The sequence below is a fragment of the Ambystoma mexicanum genome, chromosome 6q (assembly GCF_040938575.1).
Source record: "Ambystoma mexicanum isolate Mex_15411 chromosome 6q, UKY_AmexF1_1, whole genome shotgun sequence".
In the NCBI taxonomy this organism is placed as follows: Eukaryota; Metazoa; Chordata; class Amphibia; order Caudata; family Ambystomatidae; genus Ambystoma; species Ambystoma mexicanum.
Window position 1 is genome coordinate 252,252,521 of NC_090937.1, and position 20,775 is coordinate 252,273,295.

Consider the following 20,775-nt stretch of genomic DNA (forward strand, 5'->3'; position numbering starts at 1 on the left):
CAACCTTGGAATAGGGCGGTAATTCCCCTTTCCACCAAGGCGCTGCCGGTATTTTACCGGCATGAACCATGGCGCTAATAGTGCCATGGTTCACCGCCATCCGTGTAATGAGGCCCAATGTCTTTCCACCAAGTAGGCGACCAGAATTGTCTTTTGACCTTGGCCTCGGTTTTAGCGATCCCAGGATGCCCTTCTATAAAAGACTCATGGTAATTGGAGATAACATGTTCTTGTAATTCTTTATTTGGTAGGTAAAGACGTCCTTGATAGTATGGTAGGTGATCGGTAACTGAATAATCTTTGCCTTTGTTCAACCAGCTTTGTAAGGCTGCAGGGTCGAAAAGCTGTTGAATCTTTTTATGGATGTCGTCCAGAGTCTGTAGAGTGGTTAAACCAAGAATTCTTCTCTCCGAAATTATGGGTACTGGTTCTGGATTTGAATATGCTTCTCCCATTCCAATACGAGATAAGGCATCTGCTTTGCCATTTCGACAACCTGGTTGGTAAGTAATCACAAAATCATATTCCGCAAAGAATAAAGCCCATCTAAGTTGGCGTGACGATTGAGCCTTGGCTGTCTTTAAATATTGTAAGTTCCTGTGATCCGTGATTACGGTGATGGTGTGTCGAGCTCCGAGAAGATAATGCTGCCAGGCTTTGAACGCCGACTTGATGGCCAGTAGTTCCTTGTCGGTAACTGCATAGTTTAACTCTGGTGCTGAAAATTTCCGTGACCAGAACGCCACCGGGTGAAGTTGACCAGTTTCAGGATCCTTTTGGGAAAGGACAGCTCCCATGGCTAAGCTGGATGCATCAGTTTCAACCACGTAAGGAAGTTCTGCACGAGGGTGCTTTAAAACAGGAGCTGAAGTAAATTTCTGTTTTAGGTCTTGGAAGGCCTTTTCAGCTTCTTCTGTCCACTGGAAGCGTTTATTTTTCTGCAAAAGAGCCGTGATGGGGTGTACAAAATGTGAAAAATCAGGAATTAATCTGCGGTAAAAGTTCGCAAATCCAAGCATACTCTGTACCCCTTTAATCGAGGTAGGTGAGGGCCACTTGAGGATTGCATCCACCTTTCGTGAATCCATTCGAACTCCATTTGGGGTCAGGATAAATCCAAGGAATTCAACTTCCGAAGTATGAAAAACGCACTTTTCCAATTTCGCATATAATTCATGCTGGCGTAGTTTTTCTAGTACAGCACGGACATGCTTCACATGGTCTGATTCAGATGAAGAGTATACTAAGATGTCGTCTATGTATACAACAACACAGACGTCTATGAGTTCGCGAAGGACATCGTTCATAAAATACTGGAAGGCTGCCGGTGCATTGCAAAGCCCGAAAGGCATCACCTGGTATTCGAACAATCCGTATTTGGTACAGAAGGCAGTCTTCCATTCGTCGCCTTTTTTCACTCGTACCAGATGATACGCCCCTCAGAGGTCCAACTTAGTGTAGATACGAGCATCCTTTACTTGGTCCAGTAGTTCTGGGATCAGGGGCAACGGGTATCGGTTTAATGCGTGATAGTCAATACAAGTCCTAAGTTCACCTTCCTTTTTAGGGACAAAGAATAAAGAATATGCTGCCGGAGACTTGGACGGGCGAATGAAGCCATTAGCGAGGTATTGATCCAAATATTGCCGTAAATGAAGATTTTTGGGTCAGTGAGGGCGTAGATTCTGCTGCATGGAATTTGAGCGCCGGGTAGGAGGTCGATCTGGCAATCATATGATCTGTGGGGTGGTAACGTGTTTGCTAGGTCTTTCTTGAAAACATCCTGAAATTCCTGGTATTCCTGGGGTATTTGGGTTATCGGATTCGTGACCGTAGCCAGTTTTTTGATCAAAGTTCTTTCAGGGTAACAAGTGTGTGCACAATCCGAGAAGGTCACTCTCTTTTCTCGCCAGTCAATACAAGGATTATGAGTTTCCAACCATGGCATTCCCAGAATTATTTGGAACTGTGGGGCCTTGATTAAGTCAAACACAAAGCTCTCTCGATGCCCATCTTGTCCCAACAGTGTCATCTCCATAGTTGAATGAGTTACTGGACCGGAAGCTATTTCGGTCCCATCGACGGTGATGATAACATCAGTGTGGGTTTTTTGCAAAGAGGCAGGTTCATCCTTGTAGCCAATTCTTGATCCTTGTAGTTTCCTATGGTTCAGCTATCTATGTATGCTCTCACTGCATGCATACGAGATGGTTGCCATTGATCTATAAGGACCATTGGTATAATTAGGTGTGATGTCTGAGTGTCCTTCTTCATGCTCGGCAAGCGGACCTCTACGCTTGTCGGGCGTGGTCGTTTTCCGGCTCTGATTCCATATTGACTTTGTCGGCGACTCCTACCCCCTTCTTAGGTGGTTTCACTGGGCAATCCCGTAAAAAATGCTCCGAGGTTCCACAATACAAACACAATTGTAACTGCCACCTTGTCCCTTTCTTTTTTAGGCAAAGGTCCTTTAACCCCCCCAATTTGCATGGGTTCAGATACATCAGTTCCTTTAGGGGTGACGTTGTCCTTATTCTCGAATCTAGCCCGATCAGCCTTCCGATTCTGAAGTCTGTGATCCAACTGGGCAACCAGGTCTATGTATTCAGCACAATCTTGAGGTGGGTTCACTACTTGTGCAAAAACGTCTTTTAGTTCACCTCGTAGCCCACGATGAAATAGCCTAATCCGCTTGACCTCTGGCCATCCGGTTTCTACCACCAACCTATTGAAGGTTGCGATGTAGGTCAGCAGATCCTGGTTACCCTGACGCAAGGACAAAAGTTTGTTACCCAAAGCTTGGCCTTGGGAATGTCGGGCAAATAGTCTTTCCATGCTTAGTTGAAAACCCTGAAAATCCTGAAGAAGAGGGTCATCCTGGTTGACTAGTGGAATAGACCAATCGGCTGCACTGCCGCTGAGATACGATAGCACAAAGGCTACCTTTGCTTGATCATTCAGAAAGGCTCCAGGTCTACATAAAAAATGCAGGCGGCACTGGTTCATAAAGACGGCGAACCTTTTCGGGTCCCCCGCAAAGCGTTCTGGCGGTGCTAAAGGAACTGTCCCTGGTAAAATTACTTGCACTGGATTACTTGATTGAGCTTGGGCCGAAGCTCCCCCGAGTCCAGGTAAAGGTGTGTGCCCAGCTTGAGCTTGAAGTAATTGCCTGTCAAGATCATCCGTACGTTCTTTTGCCACAATCAGTTCTGTCCTGAGAGCATTAGTCTCTTGACGGGCGGGATGCACTTCAGCCCTTAGTTCTCCCAGTAGTTGGGCTAATTGGTCAGTCTCTGAGGTCTCCATAACACCCGGGTGGAGATTTGTAGTAAGGCTTTGCGTTCTGTTACGCTCACTTGGATTCCACAGGGGCATCGAACGAAGCTGGACTGCTGCGGTCTCCACCAGTGTGACTCGTAGCGAAGTGATGATCGACTGCACTTGTCCACTCAGTTTTGTCTGCCTGGCCCGCAAGAATATTTTCCTAAAATACATAGGTTACACTAACACTATTTTCCCTGAAAACTTCCAGTATTCCCCTTCATAAAATCTCACCTTATTGTTTGGAAGGATGAACTCTCCATCCTGCGTGGAGTGCAGGGGCGCGTAGAAGTTCAGTTACTTCACTGATCCGGAGGTATTTGGCAGAGTTCCAGACAACAATGACTCCGAGGTAAGTAGTGTGTAAACCGAATGTATAGTTCTTTTAGAGTTCAAATGTCTGTTAATTCACTCTTGCTCCATTCATACCTTTTCCCTTGCAGGGTGATCCAAGGAGTGAGTTCGCCTCGATGGATGAAGGTAGTGCTTAGGTAAGAGTCAGTTTGTACCAAGCACTGTCTAGCAAGTAATATTGTTCGAAATGTAATTAACCAATAGTTCTCTATCTTCTTTGCAGGTGCGGCGCCTTTTCCGAAAATGTCTAACGTAGGATGGTGACCAGCGGTGCCTCAAGCGGTAAAATTCTGAGTAAGTATCTTGCGGTAAGTAAAAGAATGTCTTTGGCGGAACCCCGCTCACCTTTTGTTTGTTCTTGTCTTTTCAGATGCTGATGTTTCGGGCGACGATTCAACGGGTGCTGCGCCGGGTCGTGTAGATGCTCCGAAGACAGGTGAGTATGGCAATATGAGTTGGCAATATGAGCCTGGCGGCTACGACGCCAGGACCAAACCCATATAGCCCCTAGGCGGGGTTTTGGGAATTCCTGTGTCTTCTTGGGTGCCTGTTCCCTGGACAGATGGACCTGTTCCGGATGTCTGTGGACAGGCATCGTGACACTTGAGTAATATGAAGCCTCCTGTCTTGTCATAGAATGGTTAATCCCCCACACTAACGTGAGAGGGGGTTTAGATTCTATTAAAGACAAGGAGGTGAGTATTATCCCTCCCACCCACCCTTTTTCTGTTTGTTATTCTTTCAGCTTTCAGGTGAGAGGTCCTGTTCAGAAGAGTTTCGTCGCAGTTTCAGGTTGCAGAGAGGTTGAGATCCCTTCAGTTTTGCTTGGATCCTTTTCTCCACGCTACACAGTTGGATCTTTGCAGTGGGCGTCTGATGCAAGACAGCTGCAGAAAGTGGAGTTGGTGTTAGAGTAATGGACCTTTATGGTGGTGGGCCTCAGCTCATTGGTCATCTACAGGGCATGACCTGTCCTCCATGTTAGACTGGGGTGTTCCCCATACACTGTCTTTGAACTGCGTTGTAAGTTTATGGTTTAAACTTTTTGTTTGTAAAAGTTTTTCTTTGCTACTGTGGTTTCAGGAGTAAAGATTGTAATGCATAATACTCGCCTCCTTGTCTTTAATAGAATCTAAACCCGCTCTCACGTTAGTGTGGGCGATTAACCATTGTAGATCAGAATGATCTGCTTGGTGGGGTAAATATTCAATATAAAACACATTAATTGGGATCTATACCACCAATTAGGGAATTTAATAAGATATTTCGGTAAGGCACTCTGATGCTTAATCTAATCCATTTGCCACAATTCCCATTTTACCTTATCCAGATTGTTAATACGTTTTTGCTGTGTGGAAAATAGATAGTTCAAATAAACTATACAGCTGTCTTTCCATTGGGTCAATAGGTTTTTTTACCCCAACTTTACATCTTTCAGTATCCGGAATGGGTTCGCTGGTTTGGGCAGCACACATTTCCAATAGAGGGCCAAGGTTTTCCATACAGTTCTAGCATAAAGGGAAATCAGGCACAACTCAAACCTAATAATGGAGGTCGAAGTGAGGTTAGGAAGTCTCAGTATTTTCCTCCAAAAAGTTCCCCCTAAGGATAGCCATAGCTCCCAACGTGTGGATGAAAATCCCTCAACTCCATATATCAGCGTAGGAGTAACCTTCTGGCTGTAAAAAGTAATTACAGGCAATAATGAGAATATTCCAAACTTTTGCTGCACCAGCCTAGCTTGGTTCACTAAAATTCTCAATTTTGCTTTCAATGGCAATTGGCGTGGCAAGTCAATCCTGCTGTTATTGATCAAAGTCCCCAAATAGGTCACCTTGTTTTTTTGCCTGAAAGTTTTTTTTATTCACAAACCATTTAAAGATAGAAACTGTATGGGAGAGTTTAGGACCAACGATCATGATGTTGGTTTTGAACAAGTTCATTGCCAACCCGTTCACAGACATGTATTCATTTAAGGCCTTGAGACTTCTCTGAAGGTCAGTTGGCGTTCTGTCAATCAGCACTAGATCATCAGCAAAAAGCATTTGTGAGAGGAATTGCCCCCCAATCCTCAATGGAAAGGTTCTGATCTTGTCCAAATGATCCCCCACATCAGAGAGACAAGTTAAATAAAGTCGGCGCCAGGAGACATCCTTGTTTCAGGCCACTGAAAGTATTAACAGGGTTTGTCAAATGGCCTTCAGCATTCAATCGAATTTGTACCATGGTGGATTTGTACAAAGCTTTAATCGCCGCTAGCAACTATTTCAGATAATTCCAAGCCTCCATTTTAGACCATAAGAGATGTCTATCTATGCTATCGAAAGCTTTACGCAAATCCACAAAGGCCAAGTGAAACCTGGAGTTATACTTAAAAGCTGTACCTTTCAGGAGATTTAGGAGAAACAAATTTAAATCAGTTCCAACGCCTTTGGTAAACCCTGTTTGTCTGGCATCTTCTCTTTCTACCGGGGTAATCCAGCCTTTTAGTTATTTTAACACAAGTGCCGCAAATAGCTTCCCCAAAGAATCAAGCAGTGCATACGGGCGATAGTTTGCCAGATCAGATCTTTCGCCTTGTTTGTAAATAGGAACAATTATTGTTGATTTCCAAGAAGTTGGAATTTCTCGTATTCTCATTATCTGATTGAATAGGTAGAGTATGAGGGGCAACCATATATATGAGTAGGCCTTAATCATAGAGTTAGAAATCCCATCTGGCCCGGTGTTCTGGAATGATTAGACTTCTTAATTAGGAGTTTGACTGCTCTAATGAGAAACTCCAATCAGCGTTGGGATTAGCGATCTGAATGGGTGCCATATCTTTTTTTTTGTTATTCGTTTTACTGTAATTTTGCAACACAACCAGCATTCAGTGCTAGCAATACCCCTTACACACCCCCAAGCCCCTTCAAATACAATGTGTTTCAGTCAAGGACATGCACATCTGAATCCAACTCCTGGGTGTCATAGTCATATTGTAAATAAAGCACCTCTCTCCACCATGATATGATATATGATATGATAATTTATTTGTATCACGCTCGTACACAAGTGTTTCAGAGTGCGACAAGGCAAGGGAGGGGAAAAGGGGAGAACAAAAAACAACAATATTACTAGGCCCAGTGACATTGAGGATTCGCAAGTGCATGGGAAAGGGAAGGGGAAAAGGGCATGGAAGGGGAAGAGTGGAAAGTGTGGAGCAGAGAGGAACATTTAAATAATAATAAATAAAAATAAATACATAATAGAGGCAATAAACAGTGGTAGTGCAGCCAGAAAGTGCTGTGTTTAAGGCAGCAGACTGGGTAAGTCTGATAAGTGCAGAAAAAAAGGGGGGTGTGGGGAACTGTATGGGTACAGATACAGTCCCGAGTGCAAGGGGTGGCCAGGAGGCAGTGCAGGAGGGTGGCAGGGTGAGCAGGTACCTGGGTCGAGGGGACAAAGGGTGGCCAGGTGCACGGTGCCAAGAGAACAGTTCAGCAGGGGATAGAGGGAGCGAAGGCAGAAGCAAAGAGGAAGGTCTTGAGGAGCTTCCGGAACCAGAGATGGTTCTCCTCAAGTTTTAGAGTGGCAGGGAGGCTGTTCCAGAGGGAGGCCCCAGCCGAAGACAGAGATCTACCCCCAGCTTGTTTGTTTGAAAAACGACTGATCCTGTGGGAGTTAGAGGTAGCGGAGTGAAGAGCTCAAGAGGGGTCCAAGGGGTGGCCAGGATGCTGCAATACAGTTATTGTCCTCCTCCTCTACCACACTCCCACTCCTTCCTCACGCCCCCATCTTCATTCCGGGGGTTGTGGTGAATCATTGCTTGTGATTGGGTTATTCCCCATCAGGTATTGTATATAGTGGCTCCACGTGGCTGTAACACCAGGTTGGGTGTGGGTTAGGGCACCACATCCCATTTCCATGTCATTGCAATACAAAATATTGTCCCTCCACTGTTTCACCCCGGGGCTCTGCTTCCCACCCCACTGAATCTCTACCCGCCTTTTGGCGAGAATCAGGATCAATCCTATCAACTTCCTCATACTCTTGGGAATTGGTTGGGTGAACCCCAGTAACACCATTAGTGGATCTGGTTCTATGTTTCTGCAGGTTATCCCACTGATCGTCTCAAAGACCCGTATCCAGAACGCACATGTGGGAGGTCATTCCCATGCCACATGTATAAAGTCAGCCCCCTCACTACCGCATTTTACACAATCGCTAGACTTATCAGGGAAAAAGCCCTTGAGCTGGGCTGGTGTATAGTAAAACTGGTGCAAGTATTTAAAGTGGATTAATTTAAGATTGGTGTTGGTAGCCCCTTTCCTTGTCCCCTTGCAACAATATCTCCACACTGTGTACGAAATATCCTGTCCCAGGGACTCTTGCCATTTCTTCCGGGGGGAGGTTTTATTCTCCTCTGACAGGGTGAGACTCATGTTGTACAGTGCCGATGTCACTCTGCGGCCTGTAGCGCCCTGGAGTGTTTTTTCTAGTATGGGGGCTATCTGTGATTGTTTGGGGAATGTTAGGTGCATCTGCCGCATGGCCACCCTCAGTCTGTAGTATATAAATACATCCAAAGCTGAAAGTTCCCCCTTTTCCTTCAGTTCCTCCAATGTAAAAAATATCCCATTCGGGAAAAGGTCACGATAGCAAAACACTCCTAATCTGTTCAACAGGGCTATAAAACTCACCTCACTTGTCATGGGGATCCTGGGTGTATGTATTATCAGCAATTTGGGGGAATACAGGACGTCTTCCTTGGTTTTGTGTTCTATACGAGCCCACGCCCTGCATGTAACATCTACTATATTGTGTGTGTGCTGTATCCTATCAGGTGCTGTAAGGATGACGGAACGCAGGAGCGATGGAGCCTCTATTGCCCTCTCCACTTCCACATGCCTTCTGTCCCCCTGTGCCTCAAACCAATACTATAGGAACCCGGCCTGTGCCACATTGTAATAAGTTTCAAATTCTGGCAGCGCTAAACCCCCCTCATGTATGGGTGCCACCAGCTTGTCCCAAGAGACTCTGGGTTGTTTACCTGCCCATATAAAATGCAATATCGCGAATTTCAATTCTCAGAAGTATCCTCTGGTATAGCTATTGGGGCATTGAGGAAGACATTTAAGAATCTGGGAAGCAACGTCATCTTGATCAAGGATATTCTCCCTTACAGAATAAGTGGTAAGTTCGTCCACCTTTCCATGGCATCACTGGCCTGCTCTAAAACCCTCTGATAGTTATATGTATATACCAAGCCTTCATCCCAGGCTATGTGTATTCCAAGGTATCGAGTGTGAACCATGTGCCATAGGAACCCCCACACGTCTGAGTATTGTTCCACCTTGTCTTTTATTTCATTTCATTTACTTTCAGCCCCGAGAAGTCCGCAAACCGTTGAACGTCTTGCAAACTTTAAACTCACATGGATAAAAGGCGGAGCGAGACAAAGCATACGAGGAAACAGCAGTTCCAAGATGGCAGTTTAACACGAGGAGAAAGACAGTGAAACCAAAGGGGATCACAAGGAGGGAAGTTCCCTTGACCTTTTCGACAAGGAAACGTTGCATTCATGAAGCCCAGAGAATAGAAAGCGCAAGAACAGGAAACAAGGCTAAGGAATCCTGCTTTGTGTGTCGGAGTTACCTGGGGCCTTCCCGAGTCGATGATCAAGATGGGAAAAATCACCAGCTGCCGTGGTACTGTCCTTGGCTCCTACAGCAAAGCAGCACCAGTGAAATCAACACAGGTGGTGAGTTGGGGAGAATGTTACCAGACCGGTCTGTCTTGAAGCCAAGGTTGCAAGCAGCAACATTGTATAGTGAGCGATGAAGTGAACAGTGTATGAAACGCATATGATAACCAACATGAGTAAAATTGAACAACAGATGAGTGATTGAACTTTGAAACCAAGATACGTTACCTTTGACAGAGTGGTCTGGCACCGCATGCGTGCTCATTTGAAGGTCTCTGTAAGGTATCCAACTGAGAGTTGACAAAGGTGAAAGAATGGCAAAGAACTCTGCATTGAAGTGGTCATGCCACGAGTCAAGCAAAATTCTGTGCACAATCGAAAGTCGTTTATGTTGATACTGCCAAGAAAGTTGATGGCAAAGTAGATAAAGTTGGTCCAAGCCGTAACGAGTGAGATCAATGGAAAGCTTTGGGTTAAAGCAAGTTTCTGTTAAAGTTAATTAAATTGGTCAGAGCCCAACAGAGGGAGACTGATTGAAGAGTTTGTGTTGAAACGGATCTGAGACCGTCTGAGGGGATCCGGGGTGAACCGTGAATCACCTGAGAAATTGTATACATGAAAATCCTACGAACATTGTGTTAAAGGGGATCTGAGCCCGGTTGAGGAGGATTCGAGGTGATTCGAGGTGAATAGTGAATTACCTGCGAAATTGAGTATGCGTGAAATCCTAAGAGGAAAGAAACGTATTGTTTGTTTGTCACATCAGGCGCTCTGAAAGAAGAGACTTTGAAAGTCAAAGAGACTTGGGCACAGAAGGCCTTTATGATAATGTGTGAACTGCACCATCATGTTAGAGAAGCCAGAGACTGTGCTAAGCTCGAGTGTGCCGCCTTGTCCCGTGCTGAAAATGTGGGGAAGGGAGGCCAAAGGCCTGAATATCCTGACATATCATTTCTTGAACCCTTCTTTCTTTTGCATAACATTGTTTCCCACACTATTTGTATTTAGAGGTAAGAATTGGCAATAGGTTTATTAGTATAGGCCCTTTTATTTTGACAAGACACCACTAGGACTGCTTTATTATTATTTGATGGCCATAGCTTGCTCCCATCTTTAGATTGCGTTTTTTCAAACCCAATTGAAGTTCAATAAACACCCTTGAACTGTGGTTACTTGTGTCTGTCTTACTGTTGATACCATGCCTTCCTTACATAGGGCTCCTGTCAATGAAAGTTTATAGGGAGAGTTGTGCTGTACGGACCCCCCCAAAATTTGATTACAAAGGTAAACTCTCATGAGTGCAGGAGAATTATTTTAATAATCAGGTTAAATGTTTTCCCTTCCCAGTGCGTACCATGCCCCATGGTTTGGTGTGGAGAGGAAATGTCCATGTGGGATGAGAATGCCCGGGAACCTTTCACATTTCCTGTTGGTATGTAAATTTGATATTGGACCAGGAAGAAAATGGTTAAGACCACCTTTTTTAAAGAATAATGTCAGAAACTGTGCAGAGGCTATATTTGTAATAATGCACTCGATAGATGAGTATTTTATATTTGATATTGTATCATGTGATAAGAATCTTTGGGGGCACATATGTGCACTTTTTTGATAGGACGGTATTACGGTATTTATAAGTGGAATTTGATAGTATGTATGATGGATGTTAATGGTATATACTGAATAAACGTTGATTGACTGACTCTCCCTCATTCCTTCTCAGAGCTTCACTGTCCCCCAATACAGCAGTCAATTTCTCATCTTTTCTCTTGCCTCATATAATTTATTTATTGTATTTGTTAATCTGTCACTCTGTTGTCTCCCTCCACTCTATAGCTTCTTTTTACCTTTCTTCCTCTCTTATTCGCCTCTTGCTTCATCACTCTCTCATATACTGGCATTTCTGGGGTATTTGAGGCAATGCTTGGCATATGATGGCAGCAAATGAATATATGTAACTGCCTATTGCAGGGGTCGGACACCTTTGCCTCTCATGCTGTTTTGGACTTCATCTCTTATCAGTCGTATACAGCATAGTCAACTGTGCAGGATCACGGGAACCATTGGCAAAACATCTTATTACCCACAGGCTGCAGACCCCTGATGGTAAAGATGCCATGCATATGAGAAACTAAGTGTTGTTTTGTTGGCATTTGAGGCTGCATTTGACATTTCATGGTAGCAAATGGGCACAAGGCTGCACATTACATATAGTGAAATACCATTTGAATGAGGCTTCCATTGTCATTTCTGGGGCATATGAGACTGCACATCACCCATTGTATATATACCAGGTATATAAGGAGCAATGTGGTGTTGATGGATCATTTGAGGCTGAGAATGGCACAAGATGGAATCAATTATGCATGAAGATGCACATATGGCGTTGTATACCATGCATAAAGGCATTGAATTGCATTAATGGGGCATTTGAGGCTGCACTTCCAATATGATGGCAGCAGTTACACATGTGAGTCCCTCTCTTACATATGGTGACTATAGCAGGTGCACAAGGCCGTAAATTCCAATGGTTGGCATTACTGGACATTTGAGGATGCACTTTGTGTATGATAGAAGCAACTGGGCATATCAAGCTGTAACTTTCATATTTTGACTGTACCTAAGCTTTCAGGCTATATAACATACATAGGATGGCAGTATCTCGAATAGAGGCAATATTTGGCATACTGCATTATGACAGCACCTGGGAATATGGAGCTTTATTTGACATATGTTTACTAGACCTGACATGTACAGCTATAATAGGATTGGTGTAAGATGACAGTAAAGGGCCATATGAGTAGTGGCATATGCATGGAAGTGCACTTGGCCAATGTTGGCTCAACTGCGTCTACCTCTCTCATAACATGACCCACTTCATGGCATACCAAGTCAGCACCCTAGTTAAAATGTGGTTGGTATCAAAGAAAGTCTTATGTTCTATCCCAGCGCCAGCGCCGTTCCCCGCTGGACAGGGACTTGTGGCGAAATTCCTGGCGGTTGCCATGCCACCTGGGAATGCCAGTGCTAGCTCGGGACTACGGTTCCTGACATCGCTGGCGTTCGTGCCATCAACACGAACTGCAACACAGTACCAATCTGGTGCGGGGAGCTGCAGGCAACCTTCCAATGCAGAAATAAACCCTGTGTGTTACTGTGGCCCCAGGCTCCTCAAACCAGATAGCCCCCATACTCCTTGGATCCTGATTCTTTGGTGTGTTGGACTTCTAGCTTTGTTTCTCCTTTTGAAATGGTGCTGGATTATCCTTGTCTGCTGGTGACTCTTTGGGGCATGGATTGTCCTGGCTAACGTTACTGGACTCTCCTACTGGATTGCTCTTGTTTGCTTTGGTAATATTGGAACTGTAGGTTTTTTACCCAGATTATGCTTCATTGGACTTTGCCTATGGACCACTCTTCTGCTTCTGATAACCGGTAAGAACACTCACCTGGATTATACTTGGCCACCTCTTTGGGTGACCTCCCTTTGATCGATGCGTTTTGGTTTTTCTCTTGTTACTCCTTTAGTATATCATCCTCATGCTGCCCGGGTCATGCCCTTTTGGACTATTGTGTTTGGGCTTTGGGAGCCCCCTTTTACTCCTAGTACACGGACGGCTACAAGGCAGGTCTTCTGATCTATGGACTCAGTACCCAGGGGAAGAGGTACGTGAAGCATGTAGGCAACCGGCACTCTGACCAAATCTCTAAGGTAATGAAAGGGTACAGAGGGAAGATGGGTGGTGTTATCTAGGGAACAGCCTTTCATGAGTAACCCTGTTTCCCTTTCTTTGCAACCTGGGAGAGCCGTTCTTACGCACCTTTGCCTTTTCCCTGGACCGCTACCCTCAGCAGTGTTAAAGTTTCTGCTTTGTAGGGGTGAGGTCCGGAGGAAAGTATACCATCCTCCATGACACTCTCACTTGTCCAGGTACCTTTGTGACATCTTATGTCTGCTTTAGTACTGGTTTGGTGTTTTATTAAATGTAATCTTATGTATGTTTTTAGACCAGTCAGTCATTTGAGGTGATGTTCTGGGAGTAAAATGTCATATGATATTGTTTCATGTGATGTCACCAGGATCAAAGGTCATATAACATCACTTCCTGGGATGTCATCGGGTGTGTGATGTCATTCTTTATACCCCAGGCATTTCGGTGAATTCATGTCCCTGTGTAGGGGTGATGTTTTATATTACTAACCGTGTTCCTGGGCGAGAAAAAGCGAGACAAGGGGGAATGTAATGGATTACTAATGGGCTACCGGAAGGATGTAGAGTCAGGCAAGGGTTATAATGTGGTTAATGGGAGGAGGAAGAGGGAGGACAGGGGTAGTGTAATATATTACTGTTGGGGTACTGGAACTAGGAAGAAATAGGTGGGGGTAATGTAATGGATTACTAATAGGGTACTGGGATGAGAAAGAGGGATGCAAGGATTATGTAATGGATTGCTAATGGGGCACCGGGATGAGGGAGCGGATGAGCGTAATGTGATGGATTACTAATGGGTTACTGGGTCGAGGAAGAGGGAGGCAGGGGTAATATATTAGACCACTAATGGGATGCCAGGGCAATGGAGAGGGGAGGTGGGGTTACGTTTTGGATTATTAATAAGGTACCAGGATGGGTACTAAATAGGCAGGAGTACAAATATGGTAATGGGATGAAGGAGAGGGAGGCAGGGGTATTGTAATGGATTGCTAATAGGGTATTGGACCAAGGAAGGGGGAGGCCAGTGGTAATCCAATGGATCACTAAGGGTGTACTGTGAGAAACCAAAGGGTGTCTCACCTACCAGTCCCTGGGGATCTCTCTCTCAGGTGGCCAGGGCACGGCCATCGCCTTTGGATCCAGACCCTGGGGATGGACCAGTGCAGGAGGATCACCTGGGTGAAGGGTCTTCGGGGAGTGGGGGTGAGGTGACCGATGGTGAGACGCAGTATTCCCCCCTTTACCATACAGATTTTATAGGAATCTCCAATGTCCCAACCCCCGCTCCCCCCTTTTCACACAAACACTGGGCCGAGGAAGAGGGTGACTGAGAGTAAAGAGGCCATATCTCATTGGACATGTCCCGCTAATCGGGTCAGGCAAAGTCAGGCACTTGACTTTAAGTGCATACATCTGATACAAATTAGCTCTCCCCACACGGATAAAAGGCGGAACATAGAGACACACTCTGAGCAAGGTGGAAGACGAGCAAGAGCAGAACCTCCGGGGCAAAGGCGAACCTACTGGAGCAGAGCGACAGACAGAGGGACGATAGCAAAGGGTAGAGAACCCCAGGAGTTCCCTGCAGGAGGTTGTTGCCTCCAAAAGGCTTCGAAAGAAACGTGGAGAAGGCCAAATCCCAGACAAGAAGACTGCATTGTGTTTCAAGGTCGCCAGTGACCCTCCTGGTGAACGGCAGAGTTGGGGAGGCAAGGCCAAGCCTGTCGTATTAAGCTGGACTCGTGAAATAAAACTGCAAAGTCAAGAAAGGAATGCACACAGCTGGTGAGTTGGCAAGTGCCATGAAAGACCGGTGTGTGTTAAGGAAAGATTGAAGTTGCAAAAGCATATCACACAAGTGAAGGCTGCTTGCGTGTGGATGAGACGTGAAGGAAGGCAGACCTGTGATGAACTTTGAATTACTGATAGCTGTGAAACCAGCGATACTGAGTAGTGGAAAGGTTTGGTGAAAGGAAGTAGTGATCAAAATCAACCCCTGGAAAAAGGGGTGAAGTAAAAAGGTGAACGTTGAACTTTTGTGCTTATGACATCGAACTACCCAGACCACGTGACACTGGGGCAAATAACACAAGAGTGCGAGCTGAAAGGAAAGTCGAAGTGGACCTGCGGCGGTCTATAGTAAAAGCCACGCACATTTGAAAGTCTTCGTCATCAGGAAAAGGTCAGAGCCCAACTGAGGAAGACCGGAAGTGTGATAAGTTAGGGGAAGGGAACCCCTAAAGGATGTGAATTAAGCTTGGGGGAAGGGAATGTTGTGTTTGAAAGCTCTGAGCCCGACTGAGGGAGACCTATGTGAACTTTTTGCTTTGAAAGGTCTGAGTCCGACTGAGGGCGGCAGGAGTGAACTTTGTTGTTGAACTGTGTTTTGAAAGCTGGAAAGAGAGACTTTCGATACACGTTTTGAACTGCCTTTTATTTTAAGAACCTGAGACAGAGTGTGTCATCCTGTCTACGCGGACCGACTTACTGCGTGCTGTCTAACGTGGGGAGGCGAGCTGACTCAGCCACACTTTTTGTTTATATTCTAACACTGATTTTCCTTTGCATACAGATTCTCCTTTACACACTTTTTGTACAAGAGATAGGGCAGGCATTAGGTTTTGTTAGTGTAGGCTATTTTGATTTGACAGACTCAACTAGGACTGTTATATTTATTATTTGATGGTAGAGACTACTCCCATCCTAGCTATAGGGCAAGGTAGGAGTTTTTCCAAACCCCGAAAATTGAATAAAGGTTTTACAAATTGTACCTTTTGTGTCAGTGTCATACTTTTGATGCCATGCCTCCTTTACAGTGCTAGGCCAGGGAACAGGGAGGCAGGGGTAATATAATGGATTTCTGATTTGGTTATCGAGACAAGGAAGAGGGTGGCTGGGTTTAATGTTATGGATTACTAATAGGGTCCAGGGGACAGAGAAGAGGGAAACATGGGTAATGTTGTACCTGGCCCTGACACTTCTTGAGTTATCCAAATCATGAAGAGGGACACAGGGGTAATGTAATGCACAATTATTGGGCTACCTGGACAGGAAAGAGGGAGTAAGTGGGTTCTTACCATCACACTGCAATGTATAAATGTCAGCTTCTTGGGGGGTAGGAACATGTTGATGCTAGAAGGTTAGAAGGGACTATGCTGTCAATGTGTCTGTTCTATTGCTTTGCAATACATTGGGCCTCATTACGAGATTCGCGGTAATGGAAAAACGATGCTGGAAAGGGAATACCGGCACCGCTCCGGCCTATTACGAGTAGGCATACGGTATCAGCGCCACCGCTGAGACCGTGCCCCTCCGTAGCAGCATGTGCGCGGGCACGTCCTCCTTCGGGCTGGCAATACCGGGATGCCGCTAACAGGAGGACATCACAAGTCACACGGACATGCACCTACCGGCATCTCGAAGGCGGTAATTAGGGATACCGTGATGCCGGCATCACCGGCATCGTGGAGCACATGTTAAAAGCAAACTGCTGTGTATCCAAATGCCACAGGTGGACACAATCAGCACAGGTTGAGGCAATGGAGCCTGGCCAAGCACAAAAGGAGCACACCCACACACCACACCCCTTCCTACACCAAAATGATCATACTTGCTAGTGCTAATTTGTGGCTGGAGGACATGCCTGGTTGCTGGGTGAGTCTGCAACCAGGCCCATGGCAGTGTGTGAGGTGGTGGGGTGGGATGCATACTCCACCTGGGTGAGAATGGGATGGTGACTGGACACTGGCCATACTGCAAAACACTCTCCCCTAAACATCCCAACCTAAACATGACACTGAAAATGTCAACCTACTCACCCTTGCGGCACAACAATGCCAATATGTCAGACTTGCAAGCAGCCCACACCCCTCACGTGTGACCACGTCATGGCCCCTCTCATTGGTTGTGTGGTGAGTCCGATATGAAGGCCCCTCAGTCCTGTAAGTCACACTTGCCCTACACCATGTCGTCGCCAAGTAGTGAACAAGGCAGATAGTTGCGCATATGTGTAGCCAGTGACTGACAACTGTGATATCCTGCGTACCAACATAAACAATGTACAGCCTTAGTACAGATGTCATGGAGGACATACCCCCACTCATACACAATTGTGCTGCCATGCAGGTGATGCTGGCTATCCCCTGATTCCGTGGCTCCTCACCCCTATCAGGAATCCTCAGGACAGGCACAAGGAGGACTACAATCGGGCTCATTCCCGTACCCGTGTTGTGATCGTGCAGACCATTGGCCAGTTGAAGGCACGGCTCCGCTGCCTCAGCAGGCCTGTTGGCGTACTTCTCTATGGGCCTGAGAGGCTGGATGAGATCATCATGGACTGTGCCATGCTGCACAACATGTGCATCTGGCAGAATGTACCTCTGTCACCTGACATTGGCCAGCAAGCACCGGTGTGGATGAGGATGAGGAGGGAGTACATGTTGCACGACGGCCAGGGCACCATGCACCAGATGGACGTGTGTTGCGCCAATTAGTGCTTGACAATTACAAATGAGAGACAGGGATGCAGAGGGTGGAATGGTGGCTGTAATCTGGGCACTGTGATAGTGTTTGTTTGTTTGTTTGTTTATTGATTTGTAGGGCGTACCAAACCCTTAGGTAACTGGGCGCACAGCATAACAAGAATACTTAGAGCTTAGTTACAGGTATATCGAGGTACAGAGAATACTTATAGGCGTGGTTACAAATGCCGAGAGGTAGAGGTAGGAGGCATACACGTAGACATACAACTGCGATCATTAGTCTTAATGGTCGTTAAGGCATAACCAGGTGAGGGTATTGCGTCTGAAGCTATAATAGGACTGATCCCTTCTGAGCTCCACTGGTAGTGCATTCCAGTACTGGGCCGCTTTTACTGGGAAGCTGTTGCCTCCTGTTTTTTTTAAGTCTGAATCTAGGTATTTGAAGACAGTAGGAATTGGATGTCCTAGTAGGTCGTACAGAGGTTTTTCTAATGATTCATTCCTGCAGGTATGGAGGGGCTGCGTTATTAAGACATTTGAAGTTTAATGACAGTTTTAAGGAGGATCCTATCGCTAATTTTCAACCAGTGATGGTTTCTCCTATGCTTGGATATGTGCTCTCTGGAGGGGAGGTTCAAGACCGCTCTGAGCGCATTATTTTGCAGTGTCTGTAGTTTGTCGATTATGTATTTGTTGGCTCCTAGTGTGCATATGGACACAGGGTGTGGTGGTAGATGGACACTGTACACTCTAATGCATTGAATGGACACACACCAAATAACCAATGTCCACTCGTGATTTCTTTTTTAAACACAACGGTTGTATTGAACAGTACATTTCGGCATAGTGATTTGGCCCTCCACCACCACCCCACCCCTCACAACTCCCCCACACACCCCCTCCCCCCTCCAACTCCCCCCACAACTCCCCCACACCCCTTTGCCCCCTCCCCCCACAATTCCCTCACACCCCCCACAACTAGCCCAAACACCCCCTCCCCCACAACACCCCACACATGATGTGCAATGCAAGTCATTCAATGCAATATGAGTCCGCACATGCAGGCTGCCCCTGCTACTGGCAGCCTCTGTCGGCCTCCGGGGGCTGCATATCAGAGCGACACGTGATGCGTGCAGATCTACGCACAGGGGCTCACATGGGTTGAGCTGGTAGATGACGCTGTGCCTGCATGTTCCACTGTTGGGGCAGGACGCAGCACCTCCAAGGCCTGTGCAATCCTGGCCAGGACCTGCCTCACCGCTAATAGCTCCTCGCATATCAGCCTGGTATTTGCCTCCATGGCCCCTGTCATGGCTGCAGTGTTTTCACGTGCCTCCTGCCTGGTCAAGCCACCATCGGAAACATATTGTTTGATGAGCTCTGTGAGCTCCTACTGCCGCCCCTCCATTCGGGCCATGCACCCCTCTCCGTCCTGGATGGCTGTGGAGGTGGAAGGACAACTGCCGAGGGGCCCAATGCAGGTCTGTCCTCTGGGGGGCTCCAGGCATCTGGGATCGCCTCTCCTCCTGACTGATGCAGAGGGTTGCTATCTGGGGTGCTCAGTGGGGTGTGCTGGGAGGTTTGCTGGGCGCTCAGTGTGCATGCACCATCCCTGGACAGGTTGTCATCCTCAGGTATGCATTGCTCAACCTGGCACTGTCCTTCGTCTCCACTCTGGGGCGCTGAGGCAGCTGCTTTCCCTATGGAGCTGTTTGCGGCTGACAGGGTCCTGTCTGCCACTGCCTCCGGATCAGTGGATACCTCCTGTGTTCCCTCTAGTGGTGTTGCGGCAGTTGTTTGTCGACCCTGTGCCTTGGCATGTTGAATTGGCTTTGGTTTGGGTGGCATTTGTTGCTTGCTAGTGGCCTTTGATGTGGATGGCCTGGTGTCGTCATCCCTGGCCCTGGCCTTTTTTGTTGGTGTCCTGGCCTGTGCTGCAGCATCCTCACCATCGCTGCCGGCATCTGTGCCTGTGGGAGACCAAGCGAGGCACGGCATCAGTGATGGTTGTAAATGCATCATGCATACATTGGTATTGGTGCAGTTGTACGGATGTGATGAATTGCTATCTTGGAGTTGAGGCATACAGGTTGCTTGCTTTATGGGGGGGTTATTCAGGCATACGTCAGGTTCTCACATGTGTAAGGTGGTGTATGCTTTGTGACATGCCTTTGTGTTGTGGACTGCGTGCAGTGTGACACATGCTGTTTAGCTGTTTGTGGGGTGTGTTTCAAGTATGGCATTGGCATGCTGCATGCATGTTGATGTGACAGTGCTGGGGACAGCATCTGGACAGGGATGTGTGCATGTGTGTGTGATGGCCCATGCATTGCCTTATGTCACTATCACATGTGTATGCCATCTTCATGCTTTGGTTTCCTATGGTTTGTGTGGCCACTCACCTCCATCTGCCGATGACGGTACTACACGCTCCATATCTCCGACTCCCTCTATGCCCTCCATGCTGATGGTACTGGCACATGTCTCCTCCCATCTGGTGAGCTTGATGGGGGAGTGGGCCCCGCCGCCTGTTGCTAGACCCTCGCTCTGATTGGCGGATAGTATGTTCTTCACACGGAGGCGTAGGTTATCCCACTGCTTTTTCACGTGTTTAACCGTGCGATCGGTGCTGCTGACCGCACTGACCCTTCTGGCCACTTCCTCCCAGATCTCCTTTTTCTTGATTTGTGCCGGTTGACTGAGGTCTGCTGCAAAAACCACATCTGCATTCTGGGTCAAAGTGTCGGCCAGCATATTCAATTCATCCTCAGAAAAGTGCACCTTGCATTGACGGAAGGCACCTTTCTTGATCGCCTTTGGCATTCTGTTATGTTATGTTATGTTACTTGGCATTTATATAGCGCGTTATGTATCACTGGTATGATCTCGAAGCGCTGGTAGGTTGTACGCCCTCGGGAACCGTAGTTCAAGTCAGTAGAGAGAGAAAGAGTCATAAGGTGCTTGTGTGCACCGGATATGTGTGCAGCTGGTGTGGCAGTTGCATGATAGCTGCTTCTTAGCGATAGGTGTGGTGGTTGGGAGGTCAGGTATATGTGTTCATTCTGGAGGGATGACGCCCAGACTGATTTGTAGCTGCGTTAGGCCTGAGGAGACCCTTAAGCTAGTGGTACGTGCTAGCTTACTGTATTTAATTAGGATGATGAGGAGTATGTGGCGGGTGTTAGTATGACCTGTTATACCTGTCGGACTCTCATGTATAG

The 20,775-nt window shown here is 46.7% G+C and overlaps 1 protein-coding gene across 1 annotated transcript; it reads right to left on the reverse strand.

The window, feature by feature from the left end:
- Positions 1 to 18,898: 18,898 nt before the first annotated feature.
- Positions 18,899 to 20,377, reverse strand: LOC138515201 (myb-related transcription factor, partner of profilin-like). The gene is made up of 2 exons (XM_069630165.1): positions 19,957 to 20,377; positions 18,899 to 19,524 (listed from the first exon to the last, which is right to left on the reverse strand). The coding sequence occupies exons 1-2, from the start codon at positions 20,375 to 20,377 to the stop codon at positions 18,899 to 18,901; spliced, it is 1,047 nt and encodes a 348-aa protein (XP_069486266.1).
- Between the last annotated feature and the right edge of the window lie 398 nt (positions 20,378 to 20,775).

Coding starts and splice junctions, on each gene's coding strand:
- LOC138515201 (XM_069630165.1), bottom strand. CDS start 20,377: ATGCCAAAGGCGATCAAGAAAGGTGCCTTCCGTCAATGCAAGGTGCAC. Junction 19,525..19,956: donor ACCGTCATCGGCAGATGGAG/GTGAGTGGCCAC, acceptor GGTCTCCCACAG/GCACAGATGCCGGCAGCGAT.